General features: G+C 37.4%; 1 protein-coding gene across 4 annotated transcripts in view; it reads right to left on the reverse strand.

Moving 5' to 3' along the window:
- Positions 1-23,979, reverse strand: part of KLHL5 (kelch like family member 5) — a 57,042-nt gene that overhangs the window by 21,618 nt on the left and 11,445 nt on the right. For 3 of the 4 annotated variants that reach the window (XM_040557037.1, XM_040557036.1, XM_040557038.1), the window contains 3 exons: positions 9,213-9,395; positions 1,477-1,613; positions 838-1,034 (listed from right to left, as the gene is read on the reverse strand). In XM_040557037.1, coding sequence (XP_040412971.1) covers positions 838-1,034; positions 1,477-1,613; positions 9,213-9,355 — 477 coding nt within the window. In that variant the 5' untranslated portion in view covers positions 9,356-9,395. Of the gene's footprint in view, positions 1-837; positions 1,035-1,476; positions 1,614-9,212; positions 9,396-16,478; positions 17,230-23,979 lie in introns of those variants that run through there. The other variant, XM_040557035.1, reaches the window with a different exon arrangement.

Below are 23,979 nucleotides of genomic sequence, written 5' to 3' on the forward strand. Positions count from 1 at the left end.
GGCAAATTAAGTACTATCTCCATTCTCACATCCCTAATGCAGTATCTTCATGACCTCATTCAGGTCCCAGGAGCTTACACAGGCAAAATTTCATCAAGAAGAGAGAAAAATACCTCACAAAACTCCGCAAATAACAGATGAACTGACTTAACTCAGAGATAAGTATCCTGCCTTCTTCTGTTGATAACATTACTAAAACATGCTGGTGAGAAGGAAAAGAACATTTACATTAAAATAAAAACATGACTATTGAAAAGATGAAATTTAATTAAGTTGGCAGGTCAGTCTCTCTCTAAATGAACTCTGCAAATATCATTGGCAAATTTGCATTTGGCCACATATAGCCTAAGATCAAATCGTTTGACGCCATGCTGATATTCTATTACTAAGAAATCAAGTATAATACAGAATCTATCTTGGTGAATACTTACATTTATACCCCAGGTGTAACCTAGAACCTGATTACTCCAGCTCATTATGAAATTTTTTGATTTATTGATCTGTTATTTTGGACTAGATGATGGCAGCTAGCCCGCTGTTAAGTGTGTAGTTTTTGTCTGACAGAAATACGAACTAGCCTTTGAATGATTTTATTGAACACGTATCACACAATTCCACTGCCATTACAAGGAAGCATTACGTATGCCTCCTTTCTTCCAACTCTAAACCAGCAACTTTACAGTTATTCTGTCATTTCTTATCATGGTAACATATGTGCATTCTTGTTTGGAAAATGGTCAAGGCTTTCTGTAGGAAAAACACTGCTATTTTACTCAGACAAACATTCTGTATTTTCCTTATTAAAATAACTGGATGATGCTTACAAGAACAACATACCATAGTGTAATTGTGAGCCACTTTGTGCAAGTCAGTGCAACCCTGCGCATCAGCAAAAGATCGGATTCCAAGGCAATTGGACGGGTGAAGCTGCTTCATGAGGAATTTACAGCATGCTTCTACAACCTGAGAGAGCTGAAGAAGGCAAGCTGTAGACAACAGGCACTCAATATTATCTTCTTTCAACTCAAGGCGACCTATCAACATTAAAAAGCAGATGATACATTTTTGCATTTAAAATTAGTTAAATTCCCCAAAGCTCAGATGCAACAGAATTATTTACAGGTTGTGTGACAGAACATAAGGCTTGGCAAATATCACCTTCAACTTTAGATAACCAGCTTTTAAAAATCAGCACCTATAATGATGCAAGGAAAGGGAATCCTAATAAAATTCCTTTTTCATCAGTCATTATACATTCAAAATATTGAGTTAATTTGTTAACTCAGCATATAGTATTATCAGAGAAACTACATCTAACCAGGTTGCCTCAGGTAACAGCAATGGGTTTTTTAACGTAAACGCAGAATTAAATTATGTGAATGACAATTCCTAAGAGCATTTGAAATCTAGTAATAGAATATAATGCTCACAGGAGGACAATTCATTAGATCAAATTGCCATTTTCATTCTAATTACCTGTATATGCATATTGAACCAGAGCCCACAATGCATTTGGCTCCACACCTTCCATCTTGATTTCCTCCTGTCTTGCTTCCCTTACATCATTGGTAAACATTGCTGCAAAGTAGTCCGAAACAGATGAGAGGACCAATCTGAGCACATCATGCAGGAGAAAGACAAAGAGAGGAAAAGAAAAAAGCTTAGTCAACCTGATGTTTGTTAATTTATGAGTCATTATTTTACAATTTGAAAAAATGTTGTACTGAGAAAAACATTTTTAAATTGACAAACTGCTCCACACTCCAGTTCCCCTCTATGCATAACGATGTACTGTGACTGAATCTACATTTGCTGCTGAAGTAAACAAATTACTCTTTCAAAGTTCAGTGACTTTTGATAGTCTACGTGGCAACAACCCACAAAACCACATAAATTGGAAATTGAATATAAAGAAACATAATGGAAATTGGAAAAAAAAGTTGAGATCCATTTGTATTGTATCGGTTACGTTTTCAAATGTGAAAGAATGACTTGCTAGTCCTTTTTCAAAGTGCTTTAAAACACTTTTACTCTTGATGCACACACATTCATCTACTAATGCTGGTGACAGGACTACACACAGTCAACATGGAGATGGTACACACAACAAAACCCCATCAGGAGGAAAATATGCTGCACAGGACAAACTAATTAACAAAGTAATCTCTTTTGTGGATATGTACTGAGCATTTTACTAATTCTGATTATTTGAAGATACGGAGTAAGTAAATGTGGTAATATGCTCAACAGTGGTTTTTTTTGCATTATTTTTATATATATTCCATGTTTTATTCTCAGTGCCACTCCACACGTGTAAGAATGAAGATGTCTCAGTATGCGTTCACAGGGCTAGAGTTAAAGAAGGAGATCCATTGAAGACGGAATATTCAATCCATAGTTCTGCTGTATGAAACCTACCAGAACTATTAAGGAAGCCTGCTGTTCTTGTTCCCAAAATACCTCCAGGAACAGCCTTGTAGGTTGGATCAATGTTTGTGCTGCAGCAGCACGCTATTGTCTCTCTCACATAGAATTCAAATCTAAATACACCTGCATAGTTACTGAGCCACAGAAACATCAAACTCAAGAATCAAGCCTACAGCAAATATGCTACACAGTCCATCTGCATATATTCAATAAATCTGATACTTCAGGAAACATCAGTTTATCCTGTGTTGAGTCATTACATTGGCTTGTTAAGATGATAGAGATGTGGGACCTCAAAGAGAATAAAATTCACTTAAAATTCAAGCACCAGAAGAATAAACCTCAAATGTATTAATTGCAAGGATTTGCAGGTACATATATGAAGTCATGAATTTAAAAAAAAAACCAACTGCCTCTTAATTAACTGCAAAATTAACTGCAAAGAACTGTCTCTTAGTTAATTAACTGCATAGTAATAAATATTGACTGCTCTCAACTACTTTTTTTTCCCTGCACATCTTCTGAACAATAATCATTTGGACAGGTCTACAGTCAGGTAATCATTTTTTGCTACTTGCTAAGTCAATAGTGTTCTGTAACAGTGTGCATGGAAAAAAAATCTTTTTAAAATCTTGTATATTTGAAGAAGTTTTGTAATGAGAAATAAGGTTCTGTTATTTTAAAGAATATACGGTTCTTGAAATACAAGATTTATTCTGTATCTCATTTATGGAGAAAAATTAGAATAGAACCTCTAAACGCATCACTAAGCGTTTTAATCTCACGTTTAATGATACCTGCAATTGAACGGAAATATTGCCTCCTAAAGATCTGCAGAAGTTCAGTGAAATTAGAGTAAATTCATATAAACAACATGGTAGAGTTTCTACAACTGCTTTTTTATTTAACAAGATTAGATCTGTGTGTGCAAAATAGAAGTTCTTACCACAAAGCAAAGTGTGTACATGGACAGATTTAAATAATCCAAGTATCCCTGCAATTCTAATTAAAAAAAGAAAAAAGAAAAAAGCAAACAAAATACTCAAACTCTGGCAATAACGTCTTGAACTTCTATGTAGAATAGAGTGTGAAGAAGAAAGGTCCGTGCCATGGGAAACAGAACTTAACACCGAATATTGACTTTTTTTTTTAAAACTAACAGCGCAACTGTTTTAGTTAGCTGCACCATTATATACAAAATGGTTGGACTGTACTTATCTTAGCAACAACTGTTGAAGAAACGCCAAATAATAACCCAAAGCTCTGGACAAACATCTCCTACCAGCTGCGGTGGTATCAGCAAAATTCTCCCTGTCATTTCCAGTCTTGAAGTCCTCCAGAAGAAATTATTTGAAATTCAAAATGCAATCCACTTCGTGTTTTTGCTAACCTTGTTCAGATTGATGAGAAGGTATATACGCTTCACAATGTTATGTGCTTTCCAGAGAGTGACTTCCATATGCCAAAACAGCGTGTCCAGCCCAGGAGTAGATTAAAACAAGTAACGTACCAAAGCATATATTACATGGATAACAATTTTAATTTTAGCCAACAAGCATGTTCACAATAAAAAGTCTTCGAACAGGTATCCACACATTTCTCTAAATATAACATTTTCAAAGAAAGAAAGAGGATTGAAAGATACAGTGACAACACATCAAGGTGACACTGAGCTAGCATAAAAGAAAACACAGCCAGACTCCCAGTCATCTGGCCTTATTTTGTCCCATGCTTTTCTCAGTAGTCAATAAAAATCAATTACTACTTTACTCATGTCATTTGACACCCACTTGTTTATTGATTTCTTAATCTCATTACTAGTAACTGATTTTTCTTTCGATTTTTTTTTTAGATTGTCTGAAGATAAACTGCATTCCTACATACAGATTGTACAATGTGAAGCAGTTATACCTTCATGTAACTGAACTGTCCACAGAAGGATTTCCCCACCCTTATTTGATGTTTTTGCTAAAAAAGCTCTGAAATAGCTACGTGACAAGTACAATTTTTCAGAAGAAAATCTGTGCAATGACTATAGAAACTACACTTATAAATAATATCCACGATCTCCCTGACAGCTTGAGCCATCATCTGCAAATATGGGCTTTGTAAGTATTTAACACCAAAAGATTCTCTATTATTTATAAATCATTAAATTTAAAATATTTGACCAAATCAAGAGTTCACTGGGAACTACTGATGCTACAAAATGCTGCCTTTCCTCATTTAGAAACTGAAGTTATGGTTTTTTGTATTCTTAGTTTGTAGTCTTTTTTCTATCAGTAACATTTCTTTCCTAAGTGGCCCAACCAAAATGCCTGAGAGAGCAGTTGTGGTGGTATTCAGCTGCCCAGCTGGGTAAAAGCATGACACCCACAAGGATCCCTGAGCCCCACTGATCAGTCTCTCACGCAGACAAAAAAAAGTATGCAAACGCCAGAATTTTTCATCTGGAAAATCGTAAAATGTGTGAACAGTTAGTCTCTCTGGAAAAACATTCAATGGTTACGCACTAAATACTGGCAAAATCTGCATGTTTCAGTAAGTTCTCCTGTTCTTACGGGAGGTTCTAGGGTTACTGATTTCTTCAATTTCTTTGGTTTGTACTGATCCAAACCAGAAAGAGGCACCACGACAGCTTAACTCACTCTGAAGAGCTAGGCTAACTTCATTGTTATTTACTAAGAACCAGTAAAATGTGTACTTCTTGATGGAATGCATCATCTTGATGGTGCATCATCTAGACAGTTTTCTAGGCTTTCAAAGCAATTATTGGGTAAAATGCTGACAGCTGCCAAACCTGGCACTTTATAGATTCAGTATCTCCTAACCTGATTCACCTGTCGGAATGAAATTAAGCTTCCTAACATCTTCAAGATAAAAGGGCCAGTTCCTAGGTACCTCCTGGTTTCTGGCTGCCTAGCGGCTGAGAGTAGTCCTGGGGAATTCGACAGCTCGACCTCCTGCTACGAAGCACCACGTACAGTGGTTGCTTTAGCTAGTTTCTACTCTCGATAACAAAACATGTCAGTAATAAAAGGTGTATATGAAAGTGATACCATCCCATACAACCATTGTGTATATTTAAATTAAATTTGTTTAAAATACCCAAAAATACATGTAGCGTGCAGAATTTGATGTTGAAATGACATCCAATTACATCTTTCTTCCAGGGAAATCAAACCTTTCAAAATTCCTTTGCCACTTCTGACACAAAACGATGGTTACAATAAATCCTTTAGTAAAATCTTTCAGAACAATCACAGTTAGCAGCAATAGATAACTTTTTGGCATAAACCTTGCACAGAAGAACTGCTTTTAGATATATTTTGATTTTTCAGAAACATACCGTGTGTTCAACTTTTATAAACATGTAATTACAACAATAAAAAAACTGCAGTGCAGAATTTACAAAGTAAGATAATACAGTATGTGAAAGTAAGGAAGTATTATTAAGCCATATGGAAAAGAAGTACAAAGATAAATAAACCTCAAGATAAAAAAAAAATGTCTGCAGACCAGGATTTGTACTCTTCCAAACAAGTTTACCAGCCACTAGAGTACATAAGCTTCCATTTCCCTTCTTTCCTTCAGTCCCATGCCTTTTAATATTTTCATCTGTCAGTGTCAACAGGAAGGAAAAAAAATAAAAAGGCTCTGCGCAGATTTTCAGATTGCTGGTTAAAGAATGTGATGCGGTGCAGGCTTTAAATCCTCTCTGGCCAGAGATCTCCCATTCCTTAAGTGAGTTCTGACCATCAAGTTATTACTAAACTTTTACTGTGGATATAGCAGTTAGATGAAGGTAATAAACAGAAATGTAGTAAATGACCTAGATGTCTGAAATTGCTGTGGACGCATGAACACCACCTGATACAAAAAACTAGACTCCATTTCTCACATTTAATAGAGTCCAGCAACATTTCTTTACAGAAGTGGAGGGTAAGGGAGTAGAAGTATAATGCATTTTTTTCCTTGTGGAGAACTGTCCCCTTTTCTACTTACTTTTTGATCTCTTAAATAAGTTCTAAGCTATAATTTCAGCACAGAACAAAAAGATAAACAGCCTTAAAAGAACAGAAAATGCCATATTCAGAAAGATTATGGCTATGTGTGATACTCTTACCTGTAGTAGGCTCAGAGCCCTAATTCTTTGAAAAGACTCAAACGAAAACCTCTCAGAATTTTACAGTAACGTACTACCTGTGCTTTTTACTATTGCAGACACCAAACTCACTGCTCTTTTCTCCAATATATACTTACTTCATATACTTCAGAACATTCAAGTATCATGAAAAGCAGAAACTGGGAATTAAGAAAAAAAGATACAAGAACTATTCAAAATTGCAGGTTCAAACCAGAAAATCTGCAAATTGCTCTATACTTGAGAGTGATTAATAATAATGAAAAATATTCTTACTAATTCTATGTGACCACATACTGAGAAAAACTTTTTTGAATTAAAAAAGCTGTCCAGTGTAAACAAACTTTGTTTTCTTACATGCCTTAGTGTGCTAAGCCTTTAATCTAGTATTTATTTAACAAATATTGTTAGTTATTAAATCTTAAGGTAAAATATTCACGACTCTTCTGAAATATACGGAGAGTTCCAGCCTGCAGACAATGCTAAAGAAGTCAGAACTTGGACAGGTTGATGCAGGCAGTACAAATCCTACAGAATTTTTTCTTACAACACAGGCTACAACAAATGCATCAAGCCAATCTTCTCACTGATTTGTTTTTTGTAAGTTTCTGAACCAAATGTGACATTTCCATCTTCATATTTTGTGCTACGGAAAAGCTCAATTTTCAGTGAGGTGCTTTGAATGCACCGAGATGAAGACCGTAGTTATTTCTATGTTTCTCTCGGAAAATAACTTAAAACAGTAAGAGAAAGAACTTACTGTTGCAAAAGGCAAAGCTTCTTTGTAGGCTGCTCTAACATTAAAAAAGTGAACTAAGGACAAACATAAGCCTCCCACCTCCTGCTACAAGCACACAGTGTGCTTCTTTGGCCTTAACTTTTGTGCATATTTAAAACAATATTCCAACTACAGCAAGATGCTTCTCCTCCTGAAGAGGAGAACAGAGCAAGTAACAGGTGGCAGCATGAGCCTAATGCACTACAGAAATAGATGCAGTAGCAGAAACTGAGGGAGCAAAGTCAGTTCTATAAATAAATGAGGAACAGGTAAAAAAAAAACATTAAAGAACTTTTTAGCATACAGAATGTTGTGTTTATCTTGTTGAATCAAAATCTTCCAGTCCTTAGAAGATAGTTGCAGCTGTCCTCTGCACCCTTTCCACACTTGTCACTCATTAAATAAACCCAACCCAGAACTATATACTACAAAGGTGCCATACGGAAGTTAAATTATTTCCGTACTATTATCACCACTATTTTTTTCTGTTTACAGCAAGCAATAAAAAAGCTCTTTGACTTCTAAATTACTTCAGTGGGTGCAAGTCCAGTAGGGGTACGTGCATTCCCTGTTTTCATCTGATTTACTCTTTGCATAGGAACCATGAAGTTTTGTGATTAATTTGAACAAGCTGAGCACTGATCTTACGCAACTCTGTAGCCATAGGGAAAGTCAAATCAGCTTGCTCAACCACACTTCCTTTGTCTCTCCAAAAAAATTCATCATCCGCAAAAGTGTTTACAAAGGAATCGAGGTCAGGGGTTGGGGGGAGAGCAGGGCCACCCATTTAGCAGTAATTGCAGAAAGATTTGCTTTATCCCTGATTTTTCCACGTTGATTACAGTCTTGACTGTTTAAAAATGAGGTTTCATAAAATGAAGGCTCACTCCGAGAGCAACAGCAAGTTATATTGTAACTACCTCCCTGCTCCCCAAGTTGGTTCCCATCCCCATGCTGTCCTTCCTTCAGTTGCGTTAGTACAACAGTGTGGCTGATTTCTGAATAAAAGCAGAAATCTGGCTTTTTAAAGAAAAATACCAAACCCAAACCAGAAACCTATCCCAGACTTTATTAACTATAACAGCATTAAGCTGTGGTTTTACTGTGACGGTAGAAATCAGCAATGGAAAACAGGAATGCTTTAGGCTATTATTCCTGCTGTAGAACTAATCTTACGAAAACACAGCTTAATTACACCTAGGTTCCTATTCAAACTATTAATCCTGTGCATTAAATATCATAACATGCTTCAGTTATTCATACTTCTGTTTCATAATCTTTGGTATTTTCCTAGCATTTAAATGGCATTCTGTATTACCTGTTAATTATGCAGACGACAGACACGGTAATGTTTGATCAAATTCAGCCTATTAACACTTACTGTCAGTGCTCAGTAATCTGCTATCAAAGGACTTGTTACTATGGGAGACAAAAAACTTCATGTGGACAAGGGACTGTCCTTGTTGCTAATTATGACTCCAAAAACTTAATTATAAGTTGAATGAAAAACTTAGTCTATGAAAATTTACTCACTCCATTCAATGGTACAAAAACTACTGCTGCTGTTAATGGTCTTAGGCTGCATTCGGGGCTTTTTGGGGGTCTTACTTTGTTATGCAAATACCTTATTATATGCTTGGAGACAAAAAGTGTAATGTGAAAACATCCCAAACATTTTTGATGCTATGTCACATACAACAGACAGAAATTAACTTTTAGTTTCCAAATAAATGTTAAAAAATCATAAGCATGTTTAAAGTATTCCAAACTGTTCTGAAGTTTTATAAATAAAACACAGAAAGCACACTTTGACACCACATTTGTAAACTGATGAAAGGTTACTCCAAATTATAACAAACTTACCTGTGAGCAGGAATTCTCCGATCACCAGCAACTAACACCACATCACATAGCTGTTTGTGTCTTAGATAATTCTCCATCTTTTTAAAAGTTTGTTCAGCGTGATTGAGAGCCTGAAAAAATTCATCTGATGTACAGGGCTCCATAGTTTGACAAGATGATAAGGTATGACTGCTGTTGGAGGTTCTGCCGAAGACAATAACAGAAATCTTAGTTCGCACAATATTAAGGTGCAACAATTCTCCATGCAGATGATAAAATGAAAACCACATCCATACTCCCTTCCAATTTTATTTCTGTTCATATTCATACTTTCTTTCTCCAAACCCAATCTAAGCCCTTATGAAAACAGATACAATAATTCGGTGCTGTACTTTTCAACTAACGGACACGCAGCGATCAGTCCAGTAATCACATCTATCTATCACTGTCAGACAGGAGAAAGAACAGGCATCTACCAAGACTCTGCAAAGTGAAAAAAAGATGGAAGGATGCAATAAGGAATCACACCTCTCCCTGCCACCCCATCATGCACATATGTTAAAATCTTACTTCACACTTAGCTTGGGATGCCTAGAGCAAAACTTGGCATATATGGAGCCAGAAAAGGAGTGTGGATGCAAGGGGAAAAAAAAAAAAAAAAAACCATGAAGAAACACATCAATATACTACCACTCCTGCTGCATGAAGCCTTAAGTATTTGAAATGAGATCCAGCACAGAAGAAGTCAGTAGGGGGGGGGAAAGCAAGGGTGGATGGGGAGAAAAATTATTCCTGTCCATACACAGAGCAGTTAACAAGAAAGAGGAAGAAAAATATAAATGGAATGCATGGGTCTAGGACATACAGGAGCCGGATCCTAACTATGTAGACTGGGGGAAGCACACCTTTTCTTGATCACAATTTTTTCACTGACTACTGCTCACTTTGCACTGTGCAGGCAACTTAAAAAAATACTCTAGACCTTCTATAGTATTTGGAAAGACATGGATTCATGAGACCTACATCCTAAGCCCTGTTCTCACAAAGCTCAGTCCTCAGCTTGGGATACTCATTTGAAGAGGAATCCTCAAATATCAAAGTCTAAATTTTCAGCAGAAAGATGTTCTGTAAAGTTTCTGGGGTGTGCACATGTGCCCAGATAGCTAAATAGGCCAAGTAATCTGACACCGAAACTCAGATCTAGTAATGGATCAGAAACGAGATACCTGCCTACCTACTTCCCTTGAAGAACTTTATCTTAAACGTGCTCTGAAGTTGTGGTTAGGCATTTATTTAAGCTGTGTCAAGTTCTTCTCACCCCCCATGAGTCACTTGTTCTGCTCCACCACTGGCCCCTCTGACATGCTGGAACAAGTCTTCTTTGTGGCCATGTGTGAAACTGAATCAAGGAACTCATATACCTGAAAAATAAATGAGGGTAGGAAAAAAACTACCTTTCTCCCATATCAACTCCTTGACCTGACTCACTCTGTAACCATGCAAAACATGATGTTGTCAAACTGGGTGGCGTTTCACAGTGAAGGAGCCAGTACTCAGGGAAAGCAACTCTTGTTGCACCATATTTTAAATCTGATTCCTCAACTCATTAAAAATTATCTCAAAGGAAAAAAAAAGAAAATCTATCAGGGATCTGACTTATAGTACAGCCTCATAAAAGAGCTGTGCAGATAAGACTGAAGAAACTGGTATGGAGAAGGAAAAAACGTTCTCAGCCAGCACTTTCCTGGCCCACACCCTCAGCAGAGCTACTGCCAGTCCCCAGGGTGCACACGTGCACCCTCTGTGCAGGGCTCACTGACAGTCCTGATTTTGGTCAATAAGGAAAAGGAACCACAGTGATGTCTGTTTTCCACGAGCCCAAGATAAAGCACTTAGGACACAGCAGAGCCAGGCTCAGTTTGTTCCCTTACCTGAAGGAGTTCAGCACCACACCTGTCCTCTCTTCTAGCAAATAACTTATAAAACATTTTCCACAGAGAAATGAAAAGGAAAGGGAAAGAAGGATTAAGTTTAATAGTCAATAAAGAGAACACGAAAGAGACACCTGAATAGTTGAGGTGCTTGCACAAAAGGGGAGATATGGGCTATTTATGCCTATTGCCCAATGACTGCCTACGAAAATTTCAAATCCTCCCACCCTTTCCCCAAACTCTCTTACAAATCTGCTTCCCAGTTCAGTTCACCACAGCCTCAGCCAGGACAGCTGCAAGAAGAGCGGCAGGGCAAGCCCTGCTTTTCTCCCACCCAGCAGCAGCACCGAAATGCCTCTCCAAATTCTTGCCTGACATTCTTCGCTCCTAGAGAGGAAAGCTGGGTACCTAGCGCTGACCTGTGGTCTGCATGCTCTGAGCAAACATCCAGCCGAGAGGACCTGCACCTCGGAGCATCACGGCAGTCCTGCTCCTTTTGGATTTGGCTCTCGACTCAGATTCATCTTTAAGTACAGCACAAACTTTCCCTCCCACAGGCTAGAGGCTCATCTGCACACCAAACACATTAGACTGATGCTGTCAGCATGTAAGATGGTTACATGTACCGAAGAACCCTTTCTACACGGTCCTTTAAGATTTAAAATATTTTTACCACGTTAAGTGAAATTATCATTATTTCCTTATTTTTATTATTGATAACTTAATGTTAGTAGTGTTTTTTTGGTAGTCTTCAACTTTAGTCTCACTTCAGTGCTTCTTTTCATTCCCTGTCTATGCCAAACAATCCTATCTAACACTAACCAACCAATAACTTTATTAAGTATTTAAATATAATAATTTATTAGGATGATCATAAAAACTTCAGTTACTCTAAGGACAAGCTCTTTCCCATGCTAGCTACACATTTTACTATCCTGGTGACAAATGAAAAAAAAAAAATATACTAAAGATGCTGGGTTTCTTTGACTTCTCTGTCTGACAAAGGATTTATATATGAGCATGCCCTTTTAAAATTAAAGCTACGTACAAACCATGCTATAAAACCATTCACTTTCAAAGGATTTTATTTCTTGAAGTAGGATGTTTGGAACAAGGAGCTCTGCCCAGTCAAACAGCTCATCGCAAAGCAACGAAGCAATTAACCGAGCTGGTAGCAAAACAGGCATAAATGAGTTTCAAAAGTAACAGCATAGATGATGGTGGCTGGAGAGCTGAATTCACACCTCTCCTTCTGCTGTTTTTTGAGGTTTCATCGTTGTAGCTTACACGAAGCCACAGCACAGTTTGCAATGTAAAAAACAAAACAAAACACATACCAGCTTTCTTCTTTCCTCCCACTTTTACTAAATCTCTCTTCTACATAAGACTCGTGTATCTCAGTTTATGGGGGAGAAGCACAATCTGCTCCTATGAAGAGGATTTGTGTCTTTCTTTTAAAGTATTATTATTTTAAAGGAGGAATTACAGTAGTTATTGTATACCAATCACATGTTCATTAAAACTTAAGAATTCCTGTAAGTGTTAACCTTGGTTACAACAAAGTTTCCAAAACTTTTTTTTCAAGCATGTTACTTCGTGGTCTACATTCTAAATTATTTTTCTGACGGTATCTTTTAGGTTAGCTATCTCCACGTTTGTTTTTTAAATAAAAACCAAGCAAGAAAGACTTCAATATGACCAGGAAAAAATAAATATACATTTCAAACTATTAATTTTGGAACACAGAGGGAGGAGTGAACTATGAATTTGAAATTAATTTTTAAATCTTTTTCTGAAAAATGTGTAAAATTTTCTGAAAAACACTGTCTGAAAATTATATGCAAATTTATTTTTCTCATCATCTAAGATGCTTCCAGTGAACACCTGTTTGTTTTTCAGAGAATAAGGCAACAGCCCTCAACATCTTAAATCTTAATACATGAAGAATATAACCTTTTAAATTATGACATTTAAACAAACAGAAAATCAACAAGCCAATATGGATACCTCAAAGTGCAGACAGATTGAGAAAAGTAAGCTTAATGACATTTCAAAGAAGACTAACAATAATAATTTTGTTTACACACCTCAAAATTGTTCAAATAATAAAAGAGGTGTAGAGATAAGTAATCTTAACTGTTGCATTAAGATGGTTTCCTGCACTGGAGTTTTTACATAAAATTTTCAAAATATTGTCAAAATATATATTTTTTAATCAGTTCTGTTACTTACACTGCTTCCTCCAAGCTAGCTGACATTTTATTGCATGGGGAGACATAAAATAATAATCTGCCAGCTTCCATTATTTAATATGATGCTTTACAGAGTCAAATATTTCCTTCTTCAAAGTTAGAAGGACAAGAATCTCAGCTGATGACATTTCTGTGCTTATATCTACAGCAAACCAATTCCAATGCTTTAATGTATGCCTGGGTGAAATGAACCAAACATAACTATACAATGCATACTAGGTATGCTCTAGGTCTTTTCAGCTTGTTATCCATGGTGCTTCAAGGTCTGAGGACTGCTTCTAAGGCACCCACTAAAAGCAGAGGAAAAGAAATCTATTGCTAACACAGCGATCTGTACCCCATGGGAGAATTTTGCAATGTCTACAAATCCAGAATGATGACCATCGCCTCAGGAATGCAGGAGAGTTAACAAACAGCAGCAAGAGAGGAAATCGGAGAGATGAAATGCAGCAAACTATCGTTCAAGATCATACTGGTCACAGCACATAAGAGCATGATATGAGCAGCTTTACGGCCAGCTAGCTCTGATCCCTGAATGTGAATGATCTGTTTGCATCTGAGATGATTATGATTTCAGCCTTTGTCAGAAATTGGGAACCAAACCTGGAATTCACTTACCCTTATGCCACCAAGCTCTGTACTAATGACAACCGAATTCTACATCCTTTCTCCTCAGAATGAATCCCATAGTGATCCAAAGCTTGCAGAACGCCACAGACCTGACCAAAATGCTCTTCTACCTGTGCCATATGACACAGCAAAGAAGAAGGGTACGCACAGAGCAGCGAAGCTGCTCCTGTCACTGCAGGCTTTCAAGGCTCATAACCAGGCAAGAATTTCAGAGAAGTGAAGAAGCAAGATAACTCCGTAGCGGCCACAAAAAGTTTTTTGTCTCTTTTTAAAAGGATTTTTTCATACACATAATTTGTTTCTAACGGAGGAAACACGCGGTTTTCACAAGGGAAAAAAGCCCTCTGAAAACTACATGCACAAGCAAGTTCTGTTTTCTTTACTCAAGTCAATAGGTAAGCAGCTGTATCTGATAATAATGAAAAAGGACCACCTTATCATGTTCTTAACAAAGGAAAACAACAGTTGTTGGGCAGACTTATGTGGGTTATACATTCTTAATGAAGGGAATGAACAAGATATGCTACAATCTATGTACAATCTACCCTGGAGAACAAAAACACAGACAACAATACCAAGCGAGTCCTTACATTACCATTAGTTACATATTAAATTGTACCAACACCGAACTCAAAAATTACCTACAATACTTATTTTAAAGCACGTAAATAAAACCCTAGCAAGAATTACAAGACAAAGAAATTACAAAACAAGTCCAAATGCTGTATGTGACTAGATACATAGTTAAAAGACACTTAACATTGACTTATTTCAAATACTAAATGCATTGAAGTCTGCTACTCCGTCTGCAAAGCAAACGTACTGAAACCCATAAATAAAATAGTAGTACTATAAAGACTTCTCCCACCCCCTCAATATGTATCTGCAGTTCAATTCTACAAAGTGACAAGTTACTTTTGTCATATGTAAATTCTCCTACAATTATAACCAACGTTTATCTCTCTGAATTACATGTTTTTTTCTGCAGTGATTGCTTTGCTACAGTGAGAATATCCTATTTGGGGTAACGTGGTACATAAAAATTTCACACCACAAATAAGTGTGATACGGTGATGTTACATCTATATCGTATATGTTATCTAGTGACACCGCTATTTAAAAATTCATACGTGAATACCACCTAAAATAAGAACTCTTCAGAGGCACGTTATTTATAGCTCTGTAGTTGTTGCAACATGATAAGGCTGCTGTTACAAAGAATCAGTAGGCATTACTTCCTTTCCCTGTAATTTTAGTACTTTTGCAGTAAGTGACAAAAACTAATACACTGTGTTGACTCCTAAGCATTTTTACCCTTCCTCCTTTCCTCCGGTCTTTAAAGGTTGCATAAACCACAAATAGTCTTTATATTCTGAACTGCTTTGCCCTTGCACTAAATGAATTCTTCTCCTGGGGAATGGAAAACAGTAAAACTGCTTTAACTAGATTGATCTGTCCCTAACATGCTTTATTAAGCACCGTACCCTTTAAATAGGCATGCTTTCCAAAATGCTTTATCATTGCAAAGTTATCTTACAATCAAGAACGCAAATACCATAAAATTTACTCGAAATGGTAAGCTAACTACTCTGCACTATATGCAGTATAAAAGAGGAAAAATACTTCCAGTGAAGAATGGCTGACTTAAGCACTAAAAGGAGGTAAAAGAAAGAAACTAATACTTAACAAGAAAGACATTGCCTTGCCTAATTTTCCACCAACTGTTAAACACCTTTCACATTTAATAACAAATTGTAAGGTTTCATCTTTAGTAACAATAGGCAAGAGAAGAACACCAAAATATCTTTATAGACACAACAAAACCATTCTTTCTTTTAAACTAGGTACAGTTCAAGGCACCTGAGCAGACAACTGCAATCATTTTAAAGCAACCTTCTGGTATTAGTTTACAGCACAACCTGGTTGACTTTCAATAGATTATTTCTTTCTTCAAGTTGTACATGCACAAGCAAAAATTATATTTTTTGTCTTACAGCCTAAATATTCTTTACTGTTTCAATTCCCTCATCTATAGAAATACGTGGAAACATCAGATAAGAGTGACAAGTAGCTTTAATTTTCACGGTTTTCTCCGAACTGGGACAGATTTTCAGCATAGCTAGACAGTCAGTTATCACTTCAAAATAATTTAAAAAGCATCCTGTAACATCACCGTGTAATGGACATCACCTTATTCATAGCAGCAAGTTTTAGGTATAACATTTAAACCAGCAGTGAGTGCATGTACATCTTCGCACTTTACTTATCCACATTGACTAAATAAAGTTACCTTTTAAAAAGGTCAGAGTAAACACACCAAAACCTGTTTATAAATCATTTTCTGTTTTGGATGCACAGCAACTGCTAGGTTTCTGAAGCATTTCAATCTAGGATAAAGGCTAGCCTACACATGCATGCCATCTGTAAACATGAAATGAAAACACATTGCTCACAATAGGAAAGTAATAATTAACCTGCACGAACTGCTGTCCGATTCATTTTCTTCTTCACTTGCTCTATCATCTGTTTCTTGTCTGTCAAGCCAACGTGCACCTCCACAATCTTCTGCAGAGAATTCAAATGCAGGGATTTCTGAGGTGGATGCCATTGGCCAAGGAGGTGAATTCTGGAAATCCTGTTGGCTAGACCTTCTGTAACCGACTGCTGTTAAAGGTAGGTTACCCGAATCTAGAAACTTTGTGCCACCAGTTGTTACATTTTGTCCTCTATTCCAGAAGTCTCCCTGGTGGCTTTCGATTGCGGAATTAGGGGCTGATGCCTGATGACCAAACCACCTCCATCTGATTTTTAAAATCTGCTTCACGTCAAACTCTTTACGAGAACCAGACATCCTTAGTGAGAGCCAGTGATCGTCTAGGCAACAGGGTAAGAAGCAGCACACATAAAAGAAGATTTGTGCACCCAACCAAGACAAGAGAAACACATGCTCTGCCCGTCTGTGGCAGGCAGAGATTCTACAGGAGAAGGAGGGGGAAAGGACTGCATTCACACCGAAGCGGCTTCCTTAACCGTATGTCATTTCAGTACCAACAAAAGGCAACGGAGGATGAAAAATCTTGTGGTAAAAAGGGAAGGTGAAACAATCATCTCAATTGGGAAAAATGCTAATCGGTTTACCCTAAAAGCTCCGAGGCTGTTTCTGTTGCTCTCCTCTGACCATTAGCTTTCAAACACACCAAACAGTGTTCATTAAAGCCCTTTCAAGAGCTGAATACCACCCCCTCTTCCTAAACCACAAATGCACGTAATTCCTGTACTGCATCTTACAATCTCTGCTTCTCACGCTGTTAACTCTTGCTACTACTGGGGGGGGGGGAACTGCACAAAGCAATCAAAATTCTTCCTGCACTGCTGAAGAATAAACGCACAGAAAAGACTAAAACCAGCCCAAAATAACTGACTGTACTGAGGAGAAACTGAACTGGGTATTGAATGGGAAGAAGCTGAATGATTTTCTCCTGTTACGGGACATGCACTAACTTAAAAAAAAAAAAAAAGTAAAAGAAAACAATAAAAGAACAGCCTGGAAGGCTCAAGGGACTGGTACTGGGTTATGGAGCCTTTCATCTTGCTGTGCTTTGATTCAAATCTAGGTCTGCAGTAACCCAAAATTTCTCACATTCTGTATCTGAAGCGAGCGAATGGTTGCCATTCACTTGCACATCACTGAAAGAAGAAGCAACCAAAGCCAACTGGTCACTGTCCAAGACACCAGAAACACCCCCTGCAAAATAGCCAGCAGAAGACCTTTGCTTCTTATTGCATGGAGTCAGCTGTTTCAGATCAGGATAAAGACACTGTGACAGAGGAGGGAAAAAGACGTATGTGTACTTCTGGGACAGAATTCCCACTCGACGGTCTGGGTATGTAATGTTTGAAACTATGCAAATATGTTTTCACTTGAACGAGGAAAAATCAAGTCAAAAGGACAAAATACACAACAACCAATTTATATTTCCTCTGAAAAACTAGCCTGTTTCCCCTATGACATATGGAGCTAGTTAGGTCTAAAATGCTGGGACTTGTTGCAATCACACGCTAACAACAATTTCAGAATGCCAAAGACACTGGATTTCATCAGCCCTTAATGGACAGAACTACATTTTCGATCTTCACAGTTCAGCTAGTCTGTTCAGCTCTCCAGGATACAAATTCAACAAGTTTATAGGAACAGCTTCTTTTCCATCCTTTACCCTTACCATCAGAAGTGGAAGTTACTACCTCTCAGATGAGCATTACCAGCTACAATATATGCTTCTCTGATTTTGTGATTAGGATTTGTGTAGGGTTCTTTAGAACAGCCTATATGCAGAGCCCATGTGAAAACGTAAATAGTGCCCAATTTTACCACCCAAAAAGCAAATGCTCTGCTTCATGTCAGGAGAAAAACATGCTATTTTCTTGGGAACAGCAATGCTGAAAGGGCTAGTTTTAACCTCAAAAGCTCACCCACCATTACTCAGAACACAGTTATTTATGAAACTGCTTCTCACAAAAGCTATCAAAGCTCATTTCTATAGAAACAGTGTTCCAGCTGTTCTCTACAAGAGATGCTGAATTTCCAAGTTTCTACCTTGCTAACATCTTGGTCTACCAGAAGATACGTACCATGGCCTTTGCAGCATACCCAGAGAACAGTTAAGGGTAACCCAGGAGATGAGATGATCAAGTACATAAATATATGATATTGTAGTCATCTTTACTGGGGATTTCATTTAAGCACAGTCAAACGTGGAAATATTTTAGAAGGATAATAATTTAACATATAAGCATAAATCTGCACACATGTTGAACTGAAAAGATATGAAATGCAGTCCCTATCCATCTTGTACAGCTATGCAATTTTCAAAAGCTTAAGTGCAGTGTTCCAACACCATCCTTTGTGCAACTGCAAGTTGGGTGAAACTACAGTACCTTTCAAGAAGAATTAACAAAATGGCATCTTTATTTATCCTCGCCTTACGTTTTGTGTTGGTGTTTGGTGTTCCCCAAAGGTGGACAAAGCATGGACAAGGAGGATAAGCGACTGGTGTATTTGTTAATGTTCACCACAGTAGTAGGTTTTTAATCATCTGTTTAACTATAAAAAGTAAATTTTAAATACCTTTACTTCCGCTGGTATTATACATAAGGACTGACCTGAATTTTCTTTCTTGCATAACAGACTCATTTGAAATTCAAACTGTCCCAGTAAAAGTCTACTGCAACAATGGCAGATTTGCCAATTCTGGTGCTTTTTCAGTGCTTTCTTATGACTCACTGGGAAACACAGCCTAATTATTGCTTTTTTCCAGCTGTGCAGCTATGGGCTCAAACAGAGAATAGAAAAAACAAAATGCGTGGTAGTTTTAAAAGATGAAAAACAACTTTTCTATTTTCTTTAATTTTTCTAGATTATACAAACTCCTGTTCCTCTATACACTCTCTCAACTTAAAGTTTTAAAGTACATTTTTATATATATAAAAATATTTTTCTGTTTCATATAGATTAGATACAAGCTTGTATACAAAGAAGGACAAAATGAGGCAAGTGGCACTTAATTCTTCAGTGTGAATTGGTAAGATTGCTCAGGAATAATTGAGGTCCTCTTCTTGTACTCCAACAATTTTTCTTATTGTGACTATGATAGATTTCATAAGGTCCCCCTGCTGGCAGTTAACAGACTTCTGAGGAGATCTCAAATGAGTTGGTAGGACTGCTGCTTCCTTGGACCACCTTACCTCTGACATCTTTTCTAGTTGTGGGTGCTCACAGATCCAAACACTCACACCCAGCCTATGTCTGCTCCCATCATAAATCTTTCTAATGCACTAAAACTTTCCGTAGAAAACTGCTAAAAAAAAGGTTGTATGATAGCATCTTAATCCAACACAGTATATACAGACTTTGCAAGGATTCTAAAATATTTTTTTTCATTTATTAAGGCAAAATATGTTAAAATATGTTAAACTCGCAATAGTGCCAATAAGTAACACCAAGAACATGGCATGGCAGCTTTATGAATTGCTCATTTCAATATTTTCAGAACAGTTTATCTACACAGAGATAGAGAAAGCAGAAAAAAAAATCAGCAAAATTAGCTTTACTGACATTCTTTGATTTGCATATGATCTATTTATTCACACAAATGTTAAAGGAAAATTGCAATTCAGCAAATAGTTAAAATTTAGGCAACATTTTTACTGTATTATTTCCAAATATTCAGACATACCTAAGTGCATCGATGGGCTATGTATAAAAATCATTATTTAACTTATTAGATCTAAGCGCTTTTATTCATTACAACTTTTCCTTTTTCACTAGGAAGTCAGATAAATTCTCAAATAAGCAAATACATCTATTGAATATATTTTTGAGGCATTTTTGAGATTTGAAGTTCAACATCACTTTTCATGGCAACATTTTTACCGTTACAGCTACATTTTGGCTTCAAAAACCTATTGCCATCCAACTTCAAGGCAACTCAGATACAATATTTTTCAAGGTATATATATTCTGTCAAGTTACTTTAAAACTACCAAATTTTAAATTGGAGATCTAGGGAAATAAAGGCTCAGCTAGTCCTTATACTCAAGGTCTAGCTATTAATGATCCTTTTAAGTGCCAATTAAGAACAAACATGTCAAAATAATTAAGTCCTTGTTTTGACTGCAGGAGAGCTGTTTCTCTCCTGAAAAAAAATTACTTTACTTCTCAACAAAAGCATTACATAGAAAAAGATAAATTTGAGACATAACTTGACTCATTAAGAGGTAATGAGGTACTATATTATTGCCAATGTTTAAGATCCTAGATACTTATTCTGAAGCATAAGAATGGCTCATTGACCGTAAGATGTTCATCAATTAATCAAATGCATACTTACAGCATTAAAAGACATTCAAAATTTAACACCTTTTAAAAAGGGATTTTAAAATTTAAAATATCTGGAGGCATTAAAATAACTGTCTGAAGAAAACTGCTATAGACAAATCCTGGTTTTGCAATTCCATTTTTAAGTATGATTATATTAAAAGAAGTGTTAAATGTTTCCTTTTTCTGTGTTCCAGTCCAAAAATTATAGAAATTGATGAACAAAGACTTCAGAAAGATAGTTACACTCGTGCTCTCTGATCCTATAAAGCAATAAGTACTTCTTATACCAAAGTTTTTGTAACTGCAAACACTTCTGATTCATGTTTACGTGAAAAGTCCCTTACAGCAGCAACAGTGTAATTCATACAGGAGAAAAAGAGAAAACTACTACAGCTACTGACTGTACTGACTGTATGTGTTTAAAGTCATTGTTCTGACTTGCAGAAATGAGCTGCTGCCAAATTCTGGGCACTGCATGGCAACTTTCTGCCACTTAGCACGACACATTCCCCTCGAGAGGTACAAGCCATATGTTTAGAAACACTGCCTTCACAGCACACAGCTTTACATTAGCATGAAAAGACCTGTACAGAGCAACAGCTTGTTTTGCAGTTTTACTGAAATAGAAAGGAAAAAAAATGGACAAAGTTTTCCATACGTTATAGAAGACTACACTTGTCAGATCCTAGATTTTTTTGGCTCAAGCATCATAGTGGTTCACGCAGAACAACAGTTGTGACCCAACACATTTACATTTCTTTAACCTTCAAACATTAAACATCGGTTTCTGTCTAAGTGATACCCAAGCACTATCAAGAACTGCACCATTTGCAAGTAAAAGTAATGCAGAGCTATTTCTGAGTAACACCACAGTAAGCACCCTGAAGCCTATTCACTCTCAAGTTTGCACTGCAAGTACATCAGGTGTGTTTTTTCAGTTAAAATTCAGCTATAACACAAGATGGACAACACTATGATGTGTCAATCCCCGAACTCATAAAAGTTTTCTCAACCAAAAGATTCAAAGTCACACAAAGATTAAGAGAAGCAAAAGATTCCCAGTTGTTACACTCCAGGAATACTCACACAGCTGATTTTAATGAAAACAAGGTAAAATCAGTCTGGAAACAGTAACACTCCAGCACAAATCATCTCCTCTAGAAACTTCACAGCTATGGACAAGTTCTGCAAAACGCTGTTCTCCAGCTATTTCATACAACCATAGAATATCCCGAGCTGGAAGGGACCCACAAGGATCATCGAGTCCTACTCCTGGCTCCACAGAGGACAACCTAAAAAACAAACCATATTTCTGATAGCACTGTCCAAACACTTCTTGAACTCCAGCAGGCTCGGTGCTGTGACCCTGGGGAGCCTGTCCCCATGCCTGACCACCCTCTGGGTGCAGAACCTTTCCCTGACACCCAGCCTGGCTCTCCCCTGTCCCAGCTCCATGCCGTTCCCTCGGGACCTGTCGCTGTCCCCAGAGAGCAGAGCTCAGCGCCTGCCCCTCCGCTCCCCTCGTGAGGGAGCTGCAGGCCATGAGGCCTCCCCTCAGCCTGCTCTGCTCTGGGCTGGACAAACCAAGGGACCTCAGCTGCTCCTCATATGTCTTGCCCTCTGGACCCTTCACTACCTTGTCTTGTTAAACTTCATGTGGTTGGTGATTGCCCAGCCCTCTAATTTGTCAATGTTTTTCTGCAAAAGCTCTCTGTCCTGAAGGGAGTCAGCAGCTCCTCCTAATTTAGTGTCATCCCCAAACTTCGTATGAATTTGAGTCCTGTATCCAGACCAATTATAAAAACATTGAAGATAAGTCCTCGAATGGAGCCCTGCAGAACCCCGCCAGTGACTGGCCACCAGCTTGATGTAACCTCATTTTATCCACAGAAGGATACTGTGGTAGACAGCATCAAAAGCTTTGCTGGAATCCCAAAAGACTGCAACTACTAGCTTCCCTTGGTCAACTGGGCGGGCAACCTTGTCATAAAGGAAATCGTGTTAGTTAAGCAGGATTTTCCACTCATGAACTTGTTAACAAGTCCTGCCAAAAGGAAAGCCTTTCTTTAGCACCACTTTAGGAAGGTATTGCCTAATAAAGCTACACAAGGCCATATACCACACATAAAAAGAACGAGGGAAACCCACACAAAATCACATGGTGATAGTTTCCTGTTATCAAGATAATACAAACATGGCCAAGGTCACCTGTGACGATAAATCTGCAGGCCAACTGAAGGTAGGCAAACTAATTTGCAGGCAAACTGAGGAAGGTATTTTTACATTTTTCCAAGATAGCTTTTTTTCACCACAAAATCTTGAGTTTCCCTCAGAAACACAGAAAAATCAGTAAAGAACACCACTACCAGTGTTGTCAATAAAGGAGTGGATGCTTGTTCAGCAAAATATTACAGGTGCTCCCAGTTTGGCGTTAGGCCCCATGTAGTGAACTACCAGATTTTAACACAGTAAGAAAAAAGTATGTGTGCGTGTCATCAGGTAATAGAAGATAACACTCCATGACAGACTATATAAACTTCAAGAAGTACTACATAGATGTCTGTGGGCAAAAAGTTTATTTAAACGTCAAGGTACACAATGCCACAGTTGCTGAAGCAAGGCATTTCAAGACAGAGATGTAAGCATCCTAAACAAATGATTTAACACCAAAAGACACCTCAAGAGACTCAGTGTATCTTTCTCATTGAGGACTTCTGCTTAATTAGTAGCTTCAGTTAACAAGCCCCTACTCCCCCATGAGACAACAGGCTGCAAAAGGGATATGAGGATATCATAGTTTATTATATACTTATAAAATAAACAGTGTGACCTCATTTGGAATTTTTTGTGTACAACTGTAACTCAAAAATAGTATGGTAGAAGACGAGGTTCACAGAATGCCAGCACAAATGATTAAAGTATAAAAGAAACATCACACTAAAAGACACAATGCTTATGAGAATCTTATCAGTGGCTATCAGAATCATATTAATGTCTCATTAACATGAAAACCAGAACTCTTATTTAATTTTAAGAATTAGTGCTACATTTGTTATGTAGTGTTACACAAGACACGTGACATTTTAGAAACCCAGCTA

The sequence above is a fragment of the Cygnus olor genome, chromosome 4 (assembly GCF_009769625.2).
Source record: "Cygnus olor isolate bCygOlo1 chromosome 4, bCygOlo1.pri.v2, whole genome shotgun sequence".
Lineage (NCBI taxonomy): Eukaryota > Metazoa > Chordata > Aves > Anseriformes > Anatidae > Cygnus > Cygnus olor.